The 22,447-nt window shown below is 34.4% G+C and overlaps 1 protein-coding gene across 3 annotated transcripts in view; it reads left to right on the plus strand.

Annotated features, from left to right (window-relative positions):
- Positions 1-22,447, plus strand: part of ADGRB3 (adhesion G protein-coupled receptor B3) — a 771,030-nt gene that overhangs the window by 425,772 nt on the left and 322,811 nt on the right. For all 3 annotated transcript variants that reach the window (XM_033217557.1, XM_033217558.1, XM_033217559.1), the window contains 2 exons: positions 1,432-1,534; positions 14,961-15,004. In XM_033217557.1, the coding sequence (XP_033073448.1) occupies positions 1,432-1,534; positions 14,961-15,004 (147 nt within the window). The remainder of the gene's footprint in view (positions 1-1,431; positions 1,535-14,960; positions 15,005-22,447) is intronic.

The following is a 22,447-nucleotide window of genomic DNA, read 5'->3' on the forward strand; positions in this document are numbered from 1 at the left end:
TATTCATACATAAAATATGTATGGTATTTATTTGTAATTGCCAAATATCATTAGCTATTATTTCTAAAGGCTAAAAACCAGAAATAACCTAAAGGTTTTAACCTAATTGATAAATACATCAATAATTTTTGTGTGTGTGTTTGTACTATAGAATTTGTATTTGTACCATAGAATATTACTCAATTGTAGAAAGAAAGAAAATAGATGAATCTCAAAAGCTTTATGCTGAATGAATTAAGTTAAAATTAGAAGCCTATGTACTGTATGCTTCTATTAAAGTGAAATCTTAGAAAAGGCAGAATTATAACAACAGCATGTCCATGGTTGCCTGGGAGCATGGAAGGGTAGGGGATTAAATAAAAAGGGACTTGAGGAAATTATTTAGGGTGAGGGATTGTTTGTCTATGTTAACTGTGTTAGTGCTTACATGGTAGTATACAATTATCCAAAGAATTAAACTATATATTTAAAATTGGTGAGTTTTATCTGTAAATACTACCTTAAAAAACAAAAAAGAGGGAAAAAAATTAAATGATTTTGTCATTGATACCTAATGTGAATTCCCCAGAATAGTACATGCCCAATGGAAGAGCAGGTGGTTTATTATTTCAAAATTCCAAACAGGGATATATTCACACATATACACACACTCATCTTTAAATCTCTAAATACTACATGATCTGCAGCATTTTACGTATTTTACATACTTTGTGTGAAAACTTACATATACAAGAAAAAGTTGATTCAGTTTTATGTTTATATTGATAGATAATTTCTTGTAAACTATAGATATGATTTTATTAAAATAAACTTCTCTGTAAATGAAATATCTTGGTAAGATATTTCAGGGAAAATGTGTTTCTTAGATTGAGAATATTGAGATCAAGCAGTGGCCTATCAATCTCTATTGTTGAAATAAATTATGGTCAATAATTAGCAAGAGCATTTATTTCTATTTAAACTCTATTTGCTCTAATGTTACTCCACATTCTAATTATTTATTGTAATGGGTTTTGGGATAATCAAAGAAACACCAAGATAGCACATTGCAATAAGAGTATTTGATCTCCGAGAGAACAAAAGTCTTGATATAAATGAATTATATTCATTTAAATATTGTCTGAAGATTTGAATTCACAATCCATAACTCTTGTAGGTGAATCAGATTTAAGTAATCAAAAGCTTGTTAGTGCTGTTGCTTTTTCATATTTTCTGCATCTAAAATGGTAAAACGGCCTTTTCTCCCTAAGTTTTCTGTTCCACATAAGATTTCTTTACGGCAGTAAAATGTGTCTTTCCATGAATGATACTACAATTTATGTTTGTGCTTTGGATGCATTTATTTGAAACCATCCCAAAATGTATTGAGTAGTAGCAATTTATACTTTTCATCAATCATTTCTCCTTTTAATTATAATTACTCTGTTTCAGAAATTATACTGTCGTTAATTCCAAAATCATCGTGGTCACAATAAGGCCTGAACCCAAAACAACCGATTCGTTTCTGGAGATAGAACTAGCTCATTTGGCTAATGTAAGTACCATCCACTGAGCATTGACTTGCTTATAGAATTACCTTTTTAACAGTCAGTCTTTGACTGATAACACCAGAATACATTTTCTGGACTTTTATAGTTGCAAATGAATTAACTTGTTATGAGTATATGTATTATAAAGAAACAGAATGATTATTCTATGCTTTTTTCATGATAAAATTCTCTTCAATTTATCCAAATAATAGTTAATAAATCATTTATCAATGTACACATCTTTACCAAGCTTTGTGCTAGGCACTGGAGAAGGTGAGGTGAGTAAGAGCCTATTAACTGTGGGGTGCTTACATGGTAGTATACAACTATCCAAAGCGTTAAACTATATACTTAAAATTGGTGAGTTTTTTTTGTTGTTGTTGTTGAGACGGAGTCTCGCTCTGTCGCCCAGGCTGGAGTGCAGTGGCCGGATCTCAGCTCACTGCAAGCTCCGCCTCCCGGGTTTACGCCATTCTCCTGCCTCAGCCTCCCGAGTAGCTGCGACTACAGGCGCCCGCCACCTCGCCCGCCTAGTTTTTTTTTTTTTTTGTATTTTTAGTAGAGACGGGGTTTCACCATGTTAGCCAGGATGGTCTCGATCTCCTGACCTCGTGATCCGCCCGTCTCGGCCTCCCAAAGTGCTGGGATTACAGGCTTGAGCCACCGCGCCCGGCCAAATTGGTGAGTTTTATCTGTAAATAAAACTCGATCTCACTATGTGGTAGGAAAGAAAAAGTTTAAGTTGCATGCCGAAGTAAAAGTTATAAACAGTGCAAAGGGGAACTATTAATTCAGAGGAAGGGGGTGCTGGGTGGGGTGGGTGGCATGTAGAAATACTAAGTCAAGGCTGGGTGCGGTGGCGCACACCTGTAATGCCAGCACTTTGGGAGACCGAGACGGGTGGATCACGAGGTCAGGAGATCGAGACCATCCTGGCTAACACGGTGAAACCCTGTCTCTAGTAAAAATACAAAAATTAGCCGGGCGTGGTGGCAGGCGCCTGTAGTCCCAGCTACACGGGAGGCTGAGGCAGGAGAATGGCGTGAACCCAGGAGGCTGAGCTTGCAGTGAGTGGAGATCAGGCCACTGCACTCCAGCCTGGGCAACAGAGTGAGACTCCGTCTCAAAAAAAGAAAGAAAGAAAGAAAGAAAGGAAGGAAGGAAGGGAGGGAGGGAGGGAGGGAGGGAGGGAGGAAAAGTCAAGGATCAGGGAAGGCTTATTATAACTACCTAGGTGCTCCCATTGTCTAAATCAAAGTCTTTCATGTCAGAATGAAAATAACCCATTCTTAAATCTATCCAACTGCAACTGAAATGCTTCAGATTTTGTTCAGTCCTCTATACAAATTTTCAGTATCCACTTATTATTTAAATAATCACTTCAAATACTTAAATCATTGGAGGACAGGAGCAAGGAAAGTGATTCCTATGAAAGTCTTCCTTATTGTACTTTCATAGTTCCTGTATTAAAATAAGCCCATCTCATGATTTACATGTACTTATTTTTATTCCTTGCAAAGTTTTTATGAAGTTGACCTTTCTTTACATTGAAAAAAAAAAAGCAAAATGTGATTAAGTCATTTTCCCAAGCGCATATAGTTAGTGAATGACATAGCATAATTTATACTCACATTCTTCTGGCTATAAAACTTGTGTATTTTCTACTATTGTGTAGTTTCTGATTTCCTGAAAAAATCAGCCTTAGTTTTATAGGAAAATGATAATCATCTTTCCTGTGAATCACTTTTTACTAAGATGCCCCAGGCTTCCTAGATTATTTAATAAAAATTTCAAATCTCTCTGCAATAACTTTCAAAGATTGCGGTTAATATTTAAACTATTAGGTGTTTTACTACTTTTGCCAAAATACTACTTCTATCTAACCTTAAGAACGTGTTTTAGTTCTACAATATCTACCTCCTTATACCTTAGTATAGCCCTCATCTCTACACTGCACCGAAAACTAGGAGACATTTTTAACTTTTGAACATTTGCTTTTGAATAAAGAATTTGTGCATTCAAAATTTTTTATGAAAATATATGTTTTTGTTGTTTATCTACAGTTACAAGCTTTGGGAGAAAGTAGTAAGAGATATTAATTCCCTGTATCAGATTATAGAATTACTGAAAAAGCACCCAGTATCAGAATGTGTACTCTGTTTCTCATGCAGAGAACATTTGTGCAAATGAATCACAAGACTTTCATAAAGATTACAACATTATTTAGAACTTAAAGAACATGTTAAAGGAAGCTTTTTTGATAAATTAAAAAAGAGTAGTCTCAAAAATAGTGTTGAAATAATCTCTCTGAGTATAATAAAACTTTTTGAAATGAACGTATTTAAGCTTTGAGTCTGTCTTTTATCTCCTGGAAATGTGTTTTGTCAGCTGATTTACGAAAGATATAAATCATGTACAAAAAATATTTTCTACATATGGAAAACAAAGAACATAGTCAACACATTTTATTAAGCACCAGCTAATACTGGAATGACAATGAAAGTCAGCATGTAAGAATGATGAGATAATTATCCCAAGTCACTTAGAATTAATTGTGTCTTTCAGTATTTTGAGTAAGTGAATTGACCAGGTTCCCACGAGAATACTATCTCCACTCTAGAAAGCCCATATTTAAAATATGCGTATACATGTAAACAAATGTGTTACAAAAAGTGGATAGGGAGAGGAGAATAGAAAGAGGAACAATTTACGCTAGAGAAGAAAAAGTCTCTAGGCGCTCTTGTTTAGACTCTCCGCCACGCATATCGTGCCTCTCCTCAGAGGCTCCTCCAGTTACTGACCACACAACTGAGCCTCTCTGGGCTGCTCTGAACTCTTATTTAAACTGTCCATCTCACTGTTGTCTGTACAATGCATACAACCCTTCTACTTTACTGTTTTGAATTTCCAAAGCTTATTGTATTTACATTTATTTTATTGCTAAAATTAGATTTTGTGAAATACTTTGGGAAGTATTACTGTTCACTAAGGGAGGGAATATGTGGTTTATGTATTGAATATCATAATATTATTACCAGTCTTATAAAAATATATTCTATGTACTGAGATTAGTTTATTTCCATTGAAGAGAAGACAAAAAAAAAAGGTCCATTTTGAAATATAATGTTAGCTGAAATGTGAAGAAAAAATAGATCTTAATTATGCAGACTGAAATTTATTAGAACTATATACAGTTGGCCCTCAGTATCTGCATCTGTGGATTCAACCAACCACAGATGAAAAATATTTGGAAAAAAATTAAAAATAACAGTACAACAATAAAAATAATACAAAGGTAAAAATATAGTATAAAAACTATTTACATAGTATTTACACTGTATTATGGTATTAGGTCTTTTAAGCAATTTAGAGATGATTTCAAGTGTATGAAAGACTGTGGATAGGTTATATGGAAATATATATAAGATTCTTGAGCATCCATGGATTTTGGTATATGCAAGGGGTTCTGGAACCAACCCCCTATGGATAACAAGAGACAACTAATATATATATACACACACACACCCACCTCCAACCTCCACACTTATATACCCACATATATATTAATATATACAGTTATGTATATATGCATATATATACATATGCATGCCCATTTTTGTTGCCTGCAAAATTTTTTAGAAATGATGTATCTCTAATATCAAATCTGTCTACTGTCACCTATTTTCTTATATCAAAAGTATCCATTGTACTTTCAGGAAAGAATAACTTGAAAGTTACATTTTATTAAAATGTCTTGTGAAAAAAGAAAGGAAGAATGGGAATTAGTAGTTACAGTGAGTTATAGTGAGTTAACAGGAAAAGCCTGTTAACATTTTCTTTTAAAAATGTGTCTCAGAAAGCTTTTTAACAAATAGCATTCACAACATGTTAAATATAATAAGGCTCTTGGAAACTGATAGGAATAGGTAATAAAATATGGAACCTAGCAATTCCAAATTGTGTTTAGCAAAGCCAATTGCAGCGTTAACCAGATTATGTCATTAATTAGTAAGACACTGTTCTTAGTTCAGTTTTTCAGGCTGATGGCTTCACTGTCATGACCTATAAAGTCAAGGTATGTGATCTTTAGTGCTTAAGCATAACAATTAATGGTTTTTAAGAAATATCAAATTTTTTTCTCCTCCCCCCAAAAAAAATTTTTATATCACTTAAGAGTGACATTTATACTCATCAAATTTTTAGATCCTATAATGCATAAGGAAAGTTAATCATCTTATTGAAAATAATTCTTGAGGCCCAATGAGTGCAATAGAATAGATCCCTATATACACAAACACATATACTATCACTTGTGTATGACAGGTCTAGGCCTACTGTGACTTTCCAAGGTGAATAACATCTTTATATTTAAAGATGAGTTAGAAGAAAAAGAAGGTAAATGCATTTTAGTTATCTTATGCTCTATCAACTTTGCAAGCCTGAAAATGCATACTTTTCCCAAATGAAGTTTTTATGTAGTTCCATTTCAAATGGAAAGATAGAGTGGACCACACTAGCCTGCAGTTTCATCTTGGCTTTAAATTTTTTTTTTCCTCTGGGCATCAACTCCAAATGATGTAGGTAGGGTGCTGCTGCTGTCTTTCAGGGTTGACATAAATAATACATTATGTTTGTAGTTCTCAAATTGATCTAATGAGAATTTGGGCTTGTAGGTTTTGTTTTCTTTGCCATATTTGCATGCATCCTAATAGTATGAAGCTAACAAATTAAAGAAATTTGTTTTATGTGTATAAAGTAATTTCAAATGAAAATTAACCATGACCCTATGACCTTTGTAAATCATAGTGGAAAACACAGTGACAACTGTAATGAATATGCCTGTCTTCATTATAAACATGAGAAACAATGAAAAGAAATTCCAACATTCGTCGCTGGGTATTTTCATGAATATAAAGGTTAATAACCTAAGGATTTAAAAATTACTTGGCAAAACTTTAAAAAGTTCAGTGTGTGCATCCGTAATTTTCACAAACGGTTGTTTGATATGCCTTTACTTTTTGAATTACTTTTTTGCCCTAGCTTTATCCATTTGGAAGTGGTTTCTGATATTTTGTCTGTTTACAGTTCTTGGTAACTTTTCTAGAGAGTCTTGAAATGCTACTAGACAAGTAGATTGAAGGCTCTTCCAACAACTGAAATTGAGATAGAAATTGCTCTCTAGCTACATTTTTTGGTTATAGCCTAAATTTCTTAACTTGAGTAGGCATCCTTCTCATGTTTCAAATTTAGTTTATTTAATTTATAATACATAATTGATATTCTTTAAAAACATTTCACTATGATTGTGCTATTGTTGGAGCAGGGGGTCGGCAAACTTTTTTAGTTAAAAGTCTGAGACTAAAGAATTTCAGGCATGAGAGTCTTAATGGCTTCTGTCACATCCACTGAACTATGGTGTGGCTGTATTTCAATAAAAAGTAATTTACAACAGATGGCAGGTCAGATTTGGCTCATGGGCTATTGTTTGTCAACCCCTGTGTGATAAGCAGAATAGTGACTGCTCCAAAAATGTCTACATCCTAATCCCCAGAACCTATGACTGTGTTGTGTTACAAGTCAGAAGGGATGTTTGTGTGAGTACATGTCAAAAGGCATATGTGTGTTACATGTCAAGAGGAACTTCTGTGTGACTGCCCTTGTCTCTGCTATAGCCCTATATAATTATTATTAGGACATATTATTATATTCCTTTTGGATGTAAAAGAAAAAGACATAGGCTATATGTTGTACCTATATAAAATCTAGTTATTTAATTTATTTATTTATTAAAGTTATTTGCCACATTAATATAAAATCTAGTTATTTAATTTATTTATTAAAGTTGTTTGCCACATTAATTAATATTAAATACTTGAACATTTTTAACTCTAGAAGACCCATTTGTTTGCTGAGAGGTACACCAGACTCTATGCAGCCATTACTGGAAATGATGTAATCACATGCAGGTAGGGCACTCTGAGACATATACGTGGAGGCAATGATTTTCTTTGAAGGATACACGTGTAAAAATGTCCTCATGATAGTTCTACTTTTTGCTGCTTCCCATATGACAAGTGGAAAGTATTCCTCTGGAAATAATGCAGGTTAGTGATATATCTCAGAAATTAGAGAAGCAAGCTGTTATCCTATCTATAAAAATAGTGTCATCTGGTTAATGTAGGCTACTAACTATATAGCAGAAGTGATATTAAATATGTGTCCTCTCCTTGGATTCCAATCAAATAGCTGCCAACTTTCTGTGAACAGCTATGTAACATGGATGGGACTCGTTCTGATAAAAATAGTATTCTGCATTTCTCACTTCAGTGGCCTTCATGTAATTCTGCTTTAGCTAAAGCCATCTTTTTTTCATTCCGTCTTAGTTTATCTGGTTTTCAGTGTGATGAGAATCCTCATAAAATTCATCCAAATTATCTACATTTCCAACTTCCTAACAAGTAAGAGTATAGTATTGTATTCTCAATGTGTCTTTTTAGGCTTTAGGTACACAGCAGCTATCCCTTAAAAACTGAACATAAGACCCAGATTTAGCTCCCTCTAAGTGTCATTTAAAATACTAAAATATGAAACAGTACTTATCATAACTTTGAGAAAATATTAGAGAAGAACATCCAGGAGATTACTTCCTGTTGAGTTTTATATTGTATTTTTTCACTGTTGCATCTCCTTGTGTGGTGTTTTACTCTTTAAGGCCCTATAGAACTGTTCATATGTTAAAAGACATGACCCTGAAATAGGTCCCTCTCACTGATCAACTATTAGTGACCTGTGATAGATTTGACTGTGGAAAAATTTACATCTACTAATGTCTTGCTTCCCTTAGCAATTCCTGAGATTTTTTGAATGTGTCCTTCTAAAATATCATTAAAATTATGGGGAGGCCGAGGCGGGTGGATCATGAAGTCAGGAGTTCAAGACCAGCCTGGCCAAGATGGTGAAACCCCATCTCTACTAAAAATACAAAAAGAAAAAAAAAAAAAATAGCCAGGCTCAGTGGCAGGCGCCTGTAATCCCAGCTATTCAGAAGGCTGAAGCAGGAGAATGGCTTGAACTCGGAAGACAGAGGTTGCAGTAAGCCAAGATCACTCCACTGCACTCCAGCCTGGGCTACAGAGTGAGACTCTCTCTCTCAAAATAAGTAAATAAATAAATAAATAAATAAATAAATAAATAAATAAAATGCACAAGATATGAATTAGTCTTTTGCAGATCCAGTTATGCAAACTGGAAATATTCTTGAGGAATCTCCAAAATCTATTTGGGTAGTTATATACAATAATAACAATTAATCTTTAGTGGAGAAAGAAAGAGAGGATAAACTTACCAAAATCCAGGTCATTTTAAAGTAATGCCTTGCCATCTAAGATTTAGGAAATTAAAGACAGACAATACAGTGTCAATTGAAGAGTCTTTCTCCACTTCACTCAAGAGACCAATGTCCAACTAACTGAACAATGTGACAGAAAAATTCATTCTGTAACATCTAACTCAGAGCACTGGAAATGTCAAATAGTTACGATGAAGTCACTGCCCTTCATCCTGCCCTTAGCTGCTTTGCCTATTTACTTGCTTTGCCTCCACAGAAAAGAGATTATTTTTGTTTCAAGGAGGCTGTGAAGGTACAAAAAAGTTCTGAAGTTTCAAGATTAGTAGTTTATTATGGCATATGACCACCAAGCATTCAAACATCTGAGTAAAAATAGAGTAACCACGTTATTTCTTTTTTTAAGCAATTGTATTTGTAATTTACAAATAATAATTGTATTGATCTGTGGGGTACAATGAGAGGTTTTGATATATGTTTACAATATAGGATGCTTAAATCAGGGTAATGAACAAATCCATCACCTCACAAGGTTTCAGTAGATGGGAGGAACACACTTTAATGATCTATTGCACAGAACGGTGACTATGATAAATAGTAATGTATTGTATTATTTCAAAATTACTGAGTAGGTTTAAATGTTTTCAGCATGTTATTTCTGCCATGTGTATCATGAGCAATGATTCTCTAAATTTGGTGTGAAAAAAATTACGGAGAGGCAAGATTGTCATTATTAAAATGGAGATTTCTACGTTTAGCCTCAACCTTAACCTTCCTATTGCTAATGAATCCACATTTTTAGTATTCATCCCAGTTTATTCTGAAGTAGGTCCAGAGAAAACACTTTGAAAGCATCATTAAGATAGCAAGAGTGTGATTAAAGTAGCATATGCATTGAATGTATTTAAAATTTAAAACACCAAGGAAAATTTATAGAAACTTGGTCATTTGTATTGTGATATTATTATCTTTTCTGCAACCAACTTGTTTCAGATCTCTTCTCAAAGATAATCTTACTGATGAAGCTTTCTTAATAAACAAAAGTACTACCCACTCTATTTCCCTAGTCGTACCTAGTCATACCTCTCTCTCTCTCTGACCTTCACTATGGTGAAATACATGAGGCAGGGACTTAGTTTTGCTCATCCTTGTATCACAGTGCCTTGAATGGTTCTTGGAATGTAACAGGTGTTTAGTAAATGAATTCAGAATGGTTGCAGAATGGTTAGACTTGTTGTGATCATCTGCCTGCTATCTCTTCTGACTTCTGCACTTTGTGAGGGTAATATAACATAGTTGAGTATTTCCTTAAAAAGACTTAGAAGAGAGTTTTGAAAGAATAAAATGAATTTCTGGAATCATTGAGAGTGAGGGCTAGAAAAGATGTCCAGATCATCTATTTTATAAATAAGAAAAAAAAAGTCATGCAGTCCAACAAAAGGGAGAACCACCCATTGAAATACATTGGCAAAGCTAGTGATATATTCTACTATTAAGTAAATATATTTATTTGGTTGATATTGGAACAGAGGAGAGAAGTAAAAGAAAATAGTGAAGGCACTCGAGAGTGGTGTGTAGAACATCTACAGCAATTAGAAATTTGGGCAGTGGTGCATTTTTTAAATGCTTAAAAGTGAGTAAGTAGAAACATGGAGAATTCAGCTATGCTGTTTTGAATGGAACCAAGAGTGGCAGTTTTTGTTTGTTTTGCCAAAAATATGTTTGTCAAGAATAGCATTTCCTTTTCAAAAGTGTCCAAATATGTGCAGTGTTACCATTTGGTAGATCAATAAATACTATTTATTGATAGTTTGGTAAATTAATCTTCTTTAACCCATCTGGCTTGTTTACCTGAGAATTTTTGTTTTCTTAGTTTACTGCATTTGTTAAATCTACTTCTACAGATTAGTACTTAGCTTCTCTCTTTTCCTCTCACCCTGCCATTACATTTTTTTTATATTGGGCTATTTCCCGTTATTGATTTTCTGTAAATTCCTCATAACAGATCTTGTAACGGAGTCCCTTTGAGGAAAGTAAATGAAAATTATAACAAATATTTTACAGGTACTTACTCAGCAAAACCTTGTAGCCAGCTTTCTTTTCTTTAATATTTAGAATCCATTCATCATTGGTTACTTTTTTTCCATCTCACATTCTTATTGTTTAAGTGACTAGTGTTTTCAGGTAGTAAGTTTTTTCTCATTTGTTTGTTCTGCTTATTTTTCTAAACTTCAAATGTTCCAACTATTGACCTTAGCTCACAGTCTCACATATTGGTGACCATACTAGAATAAATGTTTATGGTGTGTATCCCAGAATGTGTAGTGAAACCTAAGATTGAATGATGCATTTTGGAACCTATAATAATGCTCACATGTATGGTGTTTAAATTTCCATAAGCACAAAAAGAAAGAGAAGCATGCAGCAGGATCTAAGAAGTAAGAGGTGAAGAACATGGAGAATAAAACTGAATATTGACAAAGTCATGGAAAAAGATTAGAAGAAGCATTTCTCATTTTGAAACCTTTTTTGAAGAATAAATCAGTTTCTTTAGGGTGATAAAAAGGAAAGAAGTATCCAAGCAATTAAGTTTACATGTTGTTTCTTTTCTATTTTGTTGTTGTTGTTGTTGTTGTTGTGGCCCTACTGTGAACAATCATTGTGAAATATTAAGCCTATAGTCAGTATCTTATATTAGTTTATATAAAGATTTATCCTACATTATACATCATTAAAATCAGACAATTAGATTTAATGGATCTGTTATCGCAAGTTCCTCAAGCTGCACTTAGTTTCTGTATCCTTGAAATGCATACTCCCATACTCTTCACTGTGATGTCACAAGGATAATTTTTTTTCTATAAGGTTATCTGAGCTCCTTTGAATAAAGCCCTAGGTAAATATAGCATAACTTTATGACAGCATTTTGGCTGTGCTGTGGATTTATCAGAAAGTCACAAGCTATATGAAAAATTCAGGTAAGACTAGACAGGATCTTATAAGATAGAGAATAAACCAATTTAATACACCATTCCCTTCCTTCCTTAGAACATCTAGATGTATGCCTTCTGTAGGAACCAGATAATAACCCATTTCGTCTATGAAACTTGTGCTGACTAGCATAGACTATGACGCTCCATTCCCTCATTTGTCCTTTACTCAGTAAACTATGGCTAGTGATATTTATGTAAACATTTTGCTTGGATTGCTATAGGAACATTCCATGTGTATGTTTCTCATCAACTTCTATAGGACTATGACCTTTTTTCAGGAAAGACAGTATTATTATACTTTAGGAGCATAATGTAGGGAGATATGAGCATTTCGAAATAAGATTCCACCCCATCAAAGGGCAGAAGCTGCAGGGAGGTAAGAAGTACCCAGCAGGAGAGGCCCCAAGAGGTGTGACTACCAATGGGGCTCAGCAAGGGAGTCTCCTGAGAATCCACGCAAGTGCTGGCGATGTTGTAGGACTTTTTCCTTAGTTCAGCTAAGAGCCGGATTATTATTACATGGTCACAAGAGATTAGGCTTCCAGACACTTTGAAGGGTGGAGAAAAAAAAATGGAATTTATTGGGAAAAGAGGGGATAAAAATGAAACAGGGACCCTCCGCAAAGCCAGAGTCCTGCTAGCTGGCTTCCTGCCTGGCTGATTGAATTCCAGTTTCCACCCCAGGAGAGGAGAGGCCAGGCTCCTCCCCTGCAAATGGTGTGAACCTCCCAAGGCTCACCCAACTGCACATTCCTCACAGTGCTCAGGCCTTGGGGGTTCTGTCAGGGAGCCCTTCCCACCTGGCTGTCTCAGTGAGAAGAGTCAACATAAATCATCAAATAGGGCCAGATTGCTCAGAACTGGCTTTGGACCTTAGCAGGCAGGTGAAAACCTTTTGCCTCCTTTACCTCCCCTCCCTCACCCCTCTACCACCCTGGCCACTGGCAGAGTCATGCCCCACCTCTGCCCAGGCCTTCATCTGGAGAAGGGAAGATGATCTGACATTCAGTAAGGTTCTGTGTTTTGATTATTGTTTGTAACAGATCATTTTCAATTGCTAATGACATGATGATCGTGATTTAATGTGACAACCAAAGCCTATTATTTAAGAGTGACTCAAAACTTTGGAAGTTTTTTGTTTGTTTGTTTTTTTCAAATTATGACTAAATTTCCATCCAGAAGCAAGAAAAAGATCATTTTTTACTAAATAAATTTTAAAGGAAGAATGGGAAACAAAACCAAATGCATTTTCTGATTGCTTAAAAAAAATATCCAAGATACCTTGGATATGTGGTCTTTCAGGGAATTTTTAGAATAACTGGGATGCTGCAATATTGTAGTCATGTACCAATTAAAATGAATAATATGTAAGGTTTAAGTTAATTTCATATGTTTTAGAACAGCGATCTTACTATTTATTTCTAGCAAAGATTTTGAATGGACCCATCAAACAGCATTTAGAAAGGCACATCTCCAAAAGAACTTCTCTGGACTTTCAAAGATGTTTCTTTCCCAGATACACTCCAGTGATTAACTATTTGTAGACAACACTGAAGCCTGAGGGCTGGGTCATAGCTTACTGTCTGAGGGACTGTTTCCACCTGTGGAAGGAAGGCAGTGGCCTGTTTCAGGACTGTATGTTTTTTGTTGTTGTTGTTGTTTTTGAGACGCAGCCTCGCTCTGTCACCCAGGCTGGAGTGCAGTGACGTCATCTCAGCTCACTGCAAGCTCCGCCTCCCGGGTTCACGTCTTCTCCTGCCTCAGCCTCCTGAGTAGCTGGGACTATAGGCGCCCGCCACTACGCCCGGCTAGTTTTTTGTATTTTTGGTAGAGACGGGGTTTCACCGTGTTAGCCAGGATGGTCTCCATCTCCTGACCTCTTGATCCGCCCGCCGTGGTCTCCCATAGTGTTGGGATTACAGGCGTGAGCCACCGTGCCCGGCCTCAGGACTCTTTTAACTGCCTTGGTCTGTTAATTATTATTATCAATAACTAAGTTGGATGAAGACATAGATAATCATGTTTGGTTTTTTAATCCTGTAATGACACAAAGCTTTAAAGTAATACTGGATGTGTGGGATGCCAAAATCAGGATTTTAAAAGCTCAGCAGAGATTGCCATGTATGAGTAATACCTATCTAGCTCAGGAAGAGTCTACCCAAATATCTAATACAATCTTAGTTTGCATTATTAGTAAGACGGCACCTGATTTGGAGAGGCAGTGGTAGTGCTTTGCTGTGCACAGGTCAGACACAAGTGAGTGATTTGCCTAAATACACTTTAAAAGTGTATGCTCCAGGAAATTAGTCATGTGGAGGATGAGAGGACTTCAAACCAGCAGTGTATGTTTAATGGATAAGAGAAGATTTTTCAGGCATGTGACAGAATCTGTAGATACATGTATCTAAATATATTAGAACTCTTCAAAATAGAAGTACATTGAATAATCCAGTGTGAAAAACCCATGGTGTTATCTTGAAGGTCACGGCAGGTACTCAATTCACAATTATTGAAATAAATTTAAAATCTAGCATTTTCACTTAAAATTACATTAGACATTATCCTATACAAGTATAATATGCTAATTAAGTTGATATTGCAAGTCAACAAACTCAAGAAATGGACACCTCTTGTCTCTAGGAAACGTCAACTAGAGGCTGACGAGGAGGTAGTGGCGATGATTATACATGTGCATACTACAGGATATTTCACTGTGATTTCAATATTGTGAATACTATGATCTTAAAGAAAGTAATCTAGCAACTAATGTTTTAGAGACATAAGTATAAAATCAAAATCATCAAAATATAGACTTATGGTATATGAAAGCTTCACTTTTAATTTCCAGGAAAACTAAATAGAAGTTAGAGTGTTTGGAATAAAGATATTGTTTTCATAGAACTTTATAAAATGGGTCACTAAATCTATGAGAAAGGAAATGCAAATTTCTTATAAATAATTGAAAATAAATCATTAAAGTATCTCTTACCACAAGATAAGAAATCTTCCATTCTGTTTCTATTTCACATAATCCTTCAATCTTTTTATAATATGTACTCAAGATACATGCATTCTTTCTTTGCTTTTTTTTAGGGTACTTTGAATCCTTATTGTGTATTGTGGGATGACGCCAAAACGTAAGTGACAGATGTTTTCCTACATTACTTTGGGCTAAATATTCAAAGTCCATTAAGTTATTTCAACTACCTGCTAGTTAACAGGAATATAAGTCAGTGTGATGTTACATTCAGAGAAATAAAAAACATTCTCTTTCTGAATCTTCAGTACAGCATGATGAATGTGTTTGTGTGTAATGATGCCATCAGATTGCATCTCAAGATAGGATTGCATTACCTAATGTGTAAGGCACATTGCAATGTGAATTCCGTGAGGAATTTTTAAAAGCTCTGATATTTTAGAATTTATAGAGGCTTGAATGCCATCTTTACATCTTGCCCTAGTAATTCAGCTTAGCATTGCAGAATAAAATAGCAAGCTCTATGGTCATTTAGCCAATGTATTACTCACATGACCTTGAATCTATTATCAGAGTAATGCAATATTTATATGGTCCTTCCAAATTGTTTTGTCATAAAAACATTGAGTGACATTTAATTTTTTATTTGTATATTTTTGAATTCAGGCAGAAAAAATAATTGCACTAAATAAGTGTAATTCTTCAATTTTTTTGTTGTTGTTGTTTGTAGAAGTAATCGCAATATAGCTCATCAAAATCACTTTTATTTTATTGATAATCCTATGAGATTTTGATGTCTCAAAGAGCGGAAAAATCTGTAATTAAGTCTTAGTTAGACTTCTATACTTTAAATACTTATGTAGGTTACAACTTTTATTTTTTGGTTTGGTTTGATTTTGCATGAGGGGAGATAAATATCAATCAATCCCAAAAGCTAATACCACTCTGTATATGCTGTCAGATGAAGCACCATATTGTTGGACTCTATGTATTCTAAGAATGTTCCTGGTGTTCTTCACCCCGATATGATCTACATCTGAGGTTTTATGATGCTACTTGTTTCTCACCAGAGAGTCTAGAAGAGGAACATTCTTAGAATCTCTAGGAAAAGATCGAACTCTCAGACAATTTTCTCAGTCCTAGGATGCTGACATAGTCTAAATTACAATTAATGTTAAACACCCTTTTTGCTATAGGTTCTGATACTCTGGGTATCCTCTACTTCTAGTCCAGCACAATAGTTAAGTACAGAGAATTCCAAATTGCCCTGCTGATAACATGAGCTGGATAGCCTTACTGATGTCATTATTATTTTTATTCTTTTTGGAACTTTACAGACAAATCCATTATAGTAAAATTTTTGCAAGCTTTCTCTCTCTACCATTAGCCAGAGAAGAATTTGGTGGTATAATCTAAGGTGTACTTAGTGTGTTATATAGCCAAGGGAAGAATAAAATGCTATAAAAATCTAGTTGAATATTTTCTGCCCAAGAAACGTGTTATCTTTTTTATTAGTTAATTTATTTTTTATTATAATTTAAGTTCTAGGGTACATGTGCACAACGTGCAGGTTTGTTACATATGTATACATGTGCCACTCCTGATTTTAGTTTCCATGTCTCTGTGAATAAGAAGCAACTTTGATGTAGTTTTATTATTATTTTTTTACTGGGTAAAATCTGTTTCTTTGTTGATCTAAACAGGGGAAAGTGTTAGTTATTCCAAAAGTCCCTTAAGACTATTAAAGGGACACTACAAGAGATAGTCACTTATTTTGTGCCTCCTGTTGGCTACTTTTCATAGACAGTATAAGGTGTTAAGTTGAATCTATAAAACGATTGGTTTCTGAGGTCAGCATTCACCTGAGGAATCAATCACACCTCCCTAACATCTGCCAATAAGATGACTGTTAGCCATCACGAAGAATGTCTCAGCTTTACAAAATTCAACTTCTAAATTGTCCTTGAAGAAAACTACCCAGGGAGAGGAAATGTGTTTAGTTGTCTTTCAAAGAAGATAATCTCAAGGGATCGGTGTAGTTCATGTTTTCTTGATGTATCCGAAAAGTGATCAAAAACCTTCCCATTGTGACAGAACTCCTTTCCCATCACAGTTTTCGCTAGATTGTTTCATTATTAAAAGTGTTTTTCTGGCCGGGCGCGGTGGCTCAAGCCTGTAATCCCAGCACTTTGGGAGGCCGAGACGGGTGGATCACGAGGTCAGGAGATCGAGACCATCCTGGCCTACACGGTGAAACCCCGTCTCTACTAAAAAATACAAAAAACTAGCCGGGCGAGGTGGCGGCGCCTGTAGTCCCAGCTACTCGGGAGGCTGAGGCAGGAGAATGGCGTAAACCCGGGAGGCGGAGCTTGCAGTGAGCCGAGATTGCGCCACTGCACTCCAGCCTGGGCGACAGAGCGAGACTCCGTCTCAAAAAAAAAAAAAAAAAAAAAGTGTTTCTCTGGGTGAGCTTTAAACAATGAAGGCTGAGACAACTTTGTTTCCTTTCTTCACATTTGTTCTTCTATTTTGACTATATTTATATATACACAATAGTTTTATTGATGTAATGATATTGAATTTGAGTATAGGTCCTGTAAATATAGTTAGTAGTGAAGAGAAAGTGCTACTTCTTTTTTACAGAAAAGGGCTGACTTAAATATTTTCAAGATTGCGGTAATAAAGTTCAAATTAGAAGTTGTGCTTTAATTTTGGTTTATCAAGTTGCTGTTATTTTTAATTTTAAAAATTGATTTTTCATTTCAAAAGTAATGCACGAGTATTTTTTTACTTGTAAAACTTTAAAGTGGAACTGTTAATGTAAAGAGCCCCACTGATCATCACCATCTTGGGCCTCCACATCCACCCAGATCTCTAAGATCATTCCTATTTACATTTTGTTGTTCCTAATTTCATACATCCATTTATATATTGACATATGTATTCATTCATAGACATTCACACTATTTTTAAATAAATGTTTTCATATTGTATGAACACTTGACAATCCCAATTCGAAATTCAACAAATATCTTGGAAAATTTATTTTACACTACCTATATTTCATTCCTTGTATCTGCTGCATTGTATAGGTATATCAAAGTTGATTTACTATTCTCTATGTCGATGACTACTGGCATGATTTATCATTAATTTTAGTCTATAAACTGTGCTTCTGTGTATCTCATTGTACATCTCTCCCTGAGGATATCTCTGCCCACCTAATCCAAAATGTTGCCCTGTCGTTCTCTTTATATCACCCCATTTTATACTTTCACAGCACGCATTCCTTTTTCTTATTTCTGTTTGGTTACCACCTGTCTTCCTCACTAGAAAATAAGCACCATAAAATAAATACTTTGTCTTTCTTATTCATCACTACACTGTTGATACCTACTATACCTGCATGTAGAATACATTCGATAAATATTTATTGGCTACTTTGATAAAAGAATGAATGTTTGCATGTTTCCTAAGTACATTTTCTAGCTAAGAATTATTCCCATCTCTATTTGATTTTATCAGTTGATAAATATTTCTAGTAATTATTAGACCTAACATTGGAAGTTTGATGGAAGAATGTTTCAGCTTGTTACAGTAGTAAGATCCGTTATAAACAATTAATTTTATTTCCAAGGGTAATCTATTACCCAGATTATCTCAGACAAAGGTGTTTTATTTTACTATCATTAGACAAAGCATCTTTAGACAATTTAGAAACATACATTTGTTTTGTTTTGTCTCACTAATTAACAAGATATTGAAAATGCTTCATTGTATGTGACGTATGAAATAAATTCAAAGTAATTTTCTCACTTCAGACATAGACTTATTTTAAATAGGAGAATATTTTTTATTCAATAGATGCAGAAAAGACCTTCGATAATTTCAACACCACTTCATGCAAAAATCTCTCAATAAACTAAGTATTGAAGGAACATATCTCAAAATAATAAGAGCTATTTATGGCAAACCTACAGCCAATATCATACTATATGGGCGAAAGCTAGAAGCATTCCCTTTGAAAACCGGCACAAGACAAGGATGCCCTCTCTCACCACTCTTATTCAACATAGTATTGGAAGTTCTGGAAAGGGCAATCAGGCAAGAGAAAGAAAGAAAGAGTATGTGACTAGGAAGAGAGCTAGTTAAATGTTCTTTTAAAGTGCCTTACAAAGTTATCATTTGAGTGATTGATAATTTGCACATTCTTTGAGCTACTCTAAATTTGGATTTTGAATATTAGATCATGCGTGGTGACTACATTTCCTGGAAAACCTATACTCCCTCCCTTAAATTACCCTGTGGTCTTTCTCTATGGATCTTGTAACTATCCATCTAATACTGTCCAGTCTGTGAAGGACTACGTGTTTTCAGAATGTTTCATCAATCCATTTGTAATTTACTTACCTATCTTGTCGTTGAAAACAAAAGCTTCTAAGGACCAGACTTCCCCATTTTTTCTTCATTTCAAATTGATTTATTGGAGTTAGGAGTAGCAACAGTCACATCTTGACTGAGACTGCCACTGGCTTGTTTTCTCTCAAAGCTAAATAATTGAACAATTTCTCTCCTTTGCTTCCATTATCCTTATTTATTCATAAGCAGAATATCTTTCTCTCCCTTCGTCATTCGTCCTGGGAGTCAAAATTTTGTTTATCTCACAGTATAAATCCTAGCAAACATAAAACTAACACTTCAACCTCATCTTCTTATTTCAGGGAAGTTGACATCATTTTCTTTGCTCTGTGGATGATTGATATATCTATACATTAGGAAGACACAATATTATATACGTTAAGAAAAATATGTTCCTCTTAGAAATTTTAAATACTTATACAAAGTGTTACTATTATTGGATAGCCAACCTTTCCCTGAAGGGAATAACCAAATGATAAAGCTCTTTTATATGGCTCTGTTCAAACTGGGATAGAGTTGGACCAAACTAAGATGAACAGAAAATAATTTTCTTACAAGTATGATACAGGAGCAAAAAGAACAAGGAAGAGGTCTTGTTGGAGACTTCATTTAAGAAATAAACCAAGAATAATACCGTGTAAAACAGCATACCATCGTCTCATTGTTTGGAAAGAAATGTGGAAACATCCTCTACAGACTCATAATTACCTAACTGAAGCCTTTTTGTGAGCAGCAATGAAAAAAAAAGTCTGTAAATTAAAAATATTTAACAACGTATAGCCATCATTCCAGTAGAAAACTATTTCTAGAATTTCCTGGTGATTCAATTAACCGTAGATAGGATTTGAAAACTATTTAACTTCAAGAAATTATGTTACCTTTGTAGCAAAGATTGGTCTGTTTACTACATGTTAACATGTAACTGATTACATTATCGCAGTCGATACTTTAGAAAGAAATCACAATTGTATGACAAACGTATGATGTTCAGTCTTCTAAATTAACATTGTTATGTGCAGCCTCTATGTCCAATATATGTTCTAGGTGCCAGCATGTTCCATTTTACTGGATAGTTCCTAAGGTATTGTAGTTGCTCTTTTCTGTAGTTAGAGGGGTAAAACAAAATAACTAATTTTGGCTGTCACTTGTAACCTTTCCTCAGTAGGTATATTCGCAGTCAGTATGTTGCAGAACTGCAGAAGGAGATAAGTTAAAGTTTTGGAATTTGCATCTAAGATGTTAAAATGCCATAGAACTTTACATTATCCATTCAGGTCCAATCATTAATTATCTAATATTATAAAACTGTTATGCTTTTTGTCCCTTGATTATATTTACACTGAAAAAAATTGAAAATACTAGACCTTTATATTATCAAAATACTAGTCCTTATAAATTAAAGTAAAATTTACTTGATCTCCAAAAAAGAAAATTTATATTATAATCAAACATAGTAATGCCAAACTTTAGAATGGTTCTTGGTTTTCAGATTTATTGTGGCTAAAATATTTGCTTCTATTTGCAAAGCAACCCTGCTCTTCTAAAAATATTACAAAAAGCAATAGAAAAAATTTAATTTTCTAAAAAAAAAGAAATACAATTAAAGATTTATTAATGTGAAACTAAATGAAGCTTTTACTTTTTGCTTTTCTGTTTACACTATACACTACTTTTTGAAGCTTTTTCATATTCGCAATTGTGTGTTTTCTCATAAAGCCATTATAATTCAGCTTTCTTCAGGTACATTTTTCTTTTTAATTTCTCAAAATTTTAAAAATTTTCTTAGAATGTTTTCAGTTACATCATAGATTTAATGGTTTTAAATCTTAAATGCTTAGTTTCTTAAAGGTATATTATTAAATTTATTAGCACATAAGTGGATTCTTTTTAAACTGATGTTTACATAAATGCTTCTAATATTATTAGCAACCCATTATGTCCATTAGCATGAGCTATAAAGTTCAAGAAATGCTGCATCATGCCCTCAACACAAATTCTCTGGGCTAACATTGAGAATCAAATGGCACCATGTGCTTTTTATTGTAATTCTCACCTTGACCATCTAACATAGGGGTTTGCACACTACAACCTGTGGCACAAATACAGACTGCTGCATGTTTTTGTAAATAAAATTTTATCAGACACAGTCATTCCTATTTGTTTATGTATTCTCTGTTTCTTCTTTTGTACTGCAACTGCAAAGTTGAGTCACAACAGAAATCAGAACCCCTGCAACTTCTAAAATATTTACTATTTAGTCTTTTATAGACAAAAAAAAAAAAAAAAAATTGCCAGCCCCTGCCCAAAACAGTGCTTTCCAACACTTTTTATATCTTGGCATACAGAAAATATTGATTATACATCATATTGAAGTAAATGAATGAAAATATTTGCAAGCAGGGTCAGGGTAGGATGCCCAAGGCTAGAGAGGATCAATATCTCCATTAGTTCTGGAAATTCTCTGTCACTTTTTGAAATATAGATTCACCCATAATTTGTCTCATCCTCATCTGTAATACTGAATAATATTATTTCCTGTCCTTTTCATCTCATAACCTCTCCTCCATAGTTGTACTTTTTTCCCCTCTCAGTTATCTATTTTAACTTACTTTCAGTTCATTAATTCTGTCTTCAGTTTTGTCTAACCTGTTATTTAATTATCCGTAGAGTTTTAAGTTTGGGTAATTGTCATTTTTTATTTCTAGAGTTTCTATTTAATTATTTTTAATCTGCTAGGTTACTTTCTAGGTTTTTATTTTTTGCAGATTTTTGTAATCTGTTGTATTTCTTTTAATGTATTAAACATAGTTATTTTGTCATCTGTAGATGACATGTCTTATATTTGAAAACTTTTGAGATTTGTTTCTGCTCTCTTTTATTTCTTCCAGTTCTCAGTCATTGTACTTTATCTCTTAGTGTGCTAGGTTATGTCATGTTAATTGTCCTTAACAAACTATTGGTGAGAATTCTTTGAGGCCAAGCCAAGGATCCAAGTACATTCCTCCAAAAACAATTTGTATTTGCCTCTTAAGGATCTCTTTTTTTTTTTTTTTTTTTTTTTGAGACGGAGTCTTGCTCTGCCACCCAGGCTGGAGTGCAGTGGCCGGATCTCAGCTCACTGCAAGCTCCGCCTCCCGGTTTACGCCATTCTCCTGCCTCAGCCTCCTGAGTAGCTGGGACTACA

This window comes from Trachypithecus francoisi, unplaced genomic scaffold (genome assembly GCF_009764315.1).
Source record: "Trachypithecus francoisi isolate TF-2019V2 unplaced genomic scaffold, Tfra_2.0 Lachesis_group10, whole genome shotgun sequence".
Taxonomy (NCBI): domain Eukaryota; kingdom Metazoa; phylum Chordata; class Mammalia; order Primates; family Cercopithecidae; genus Trachypithecus; species Trachypithecus francoisi.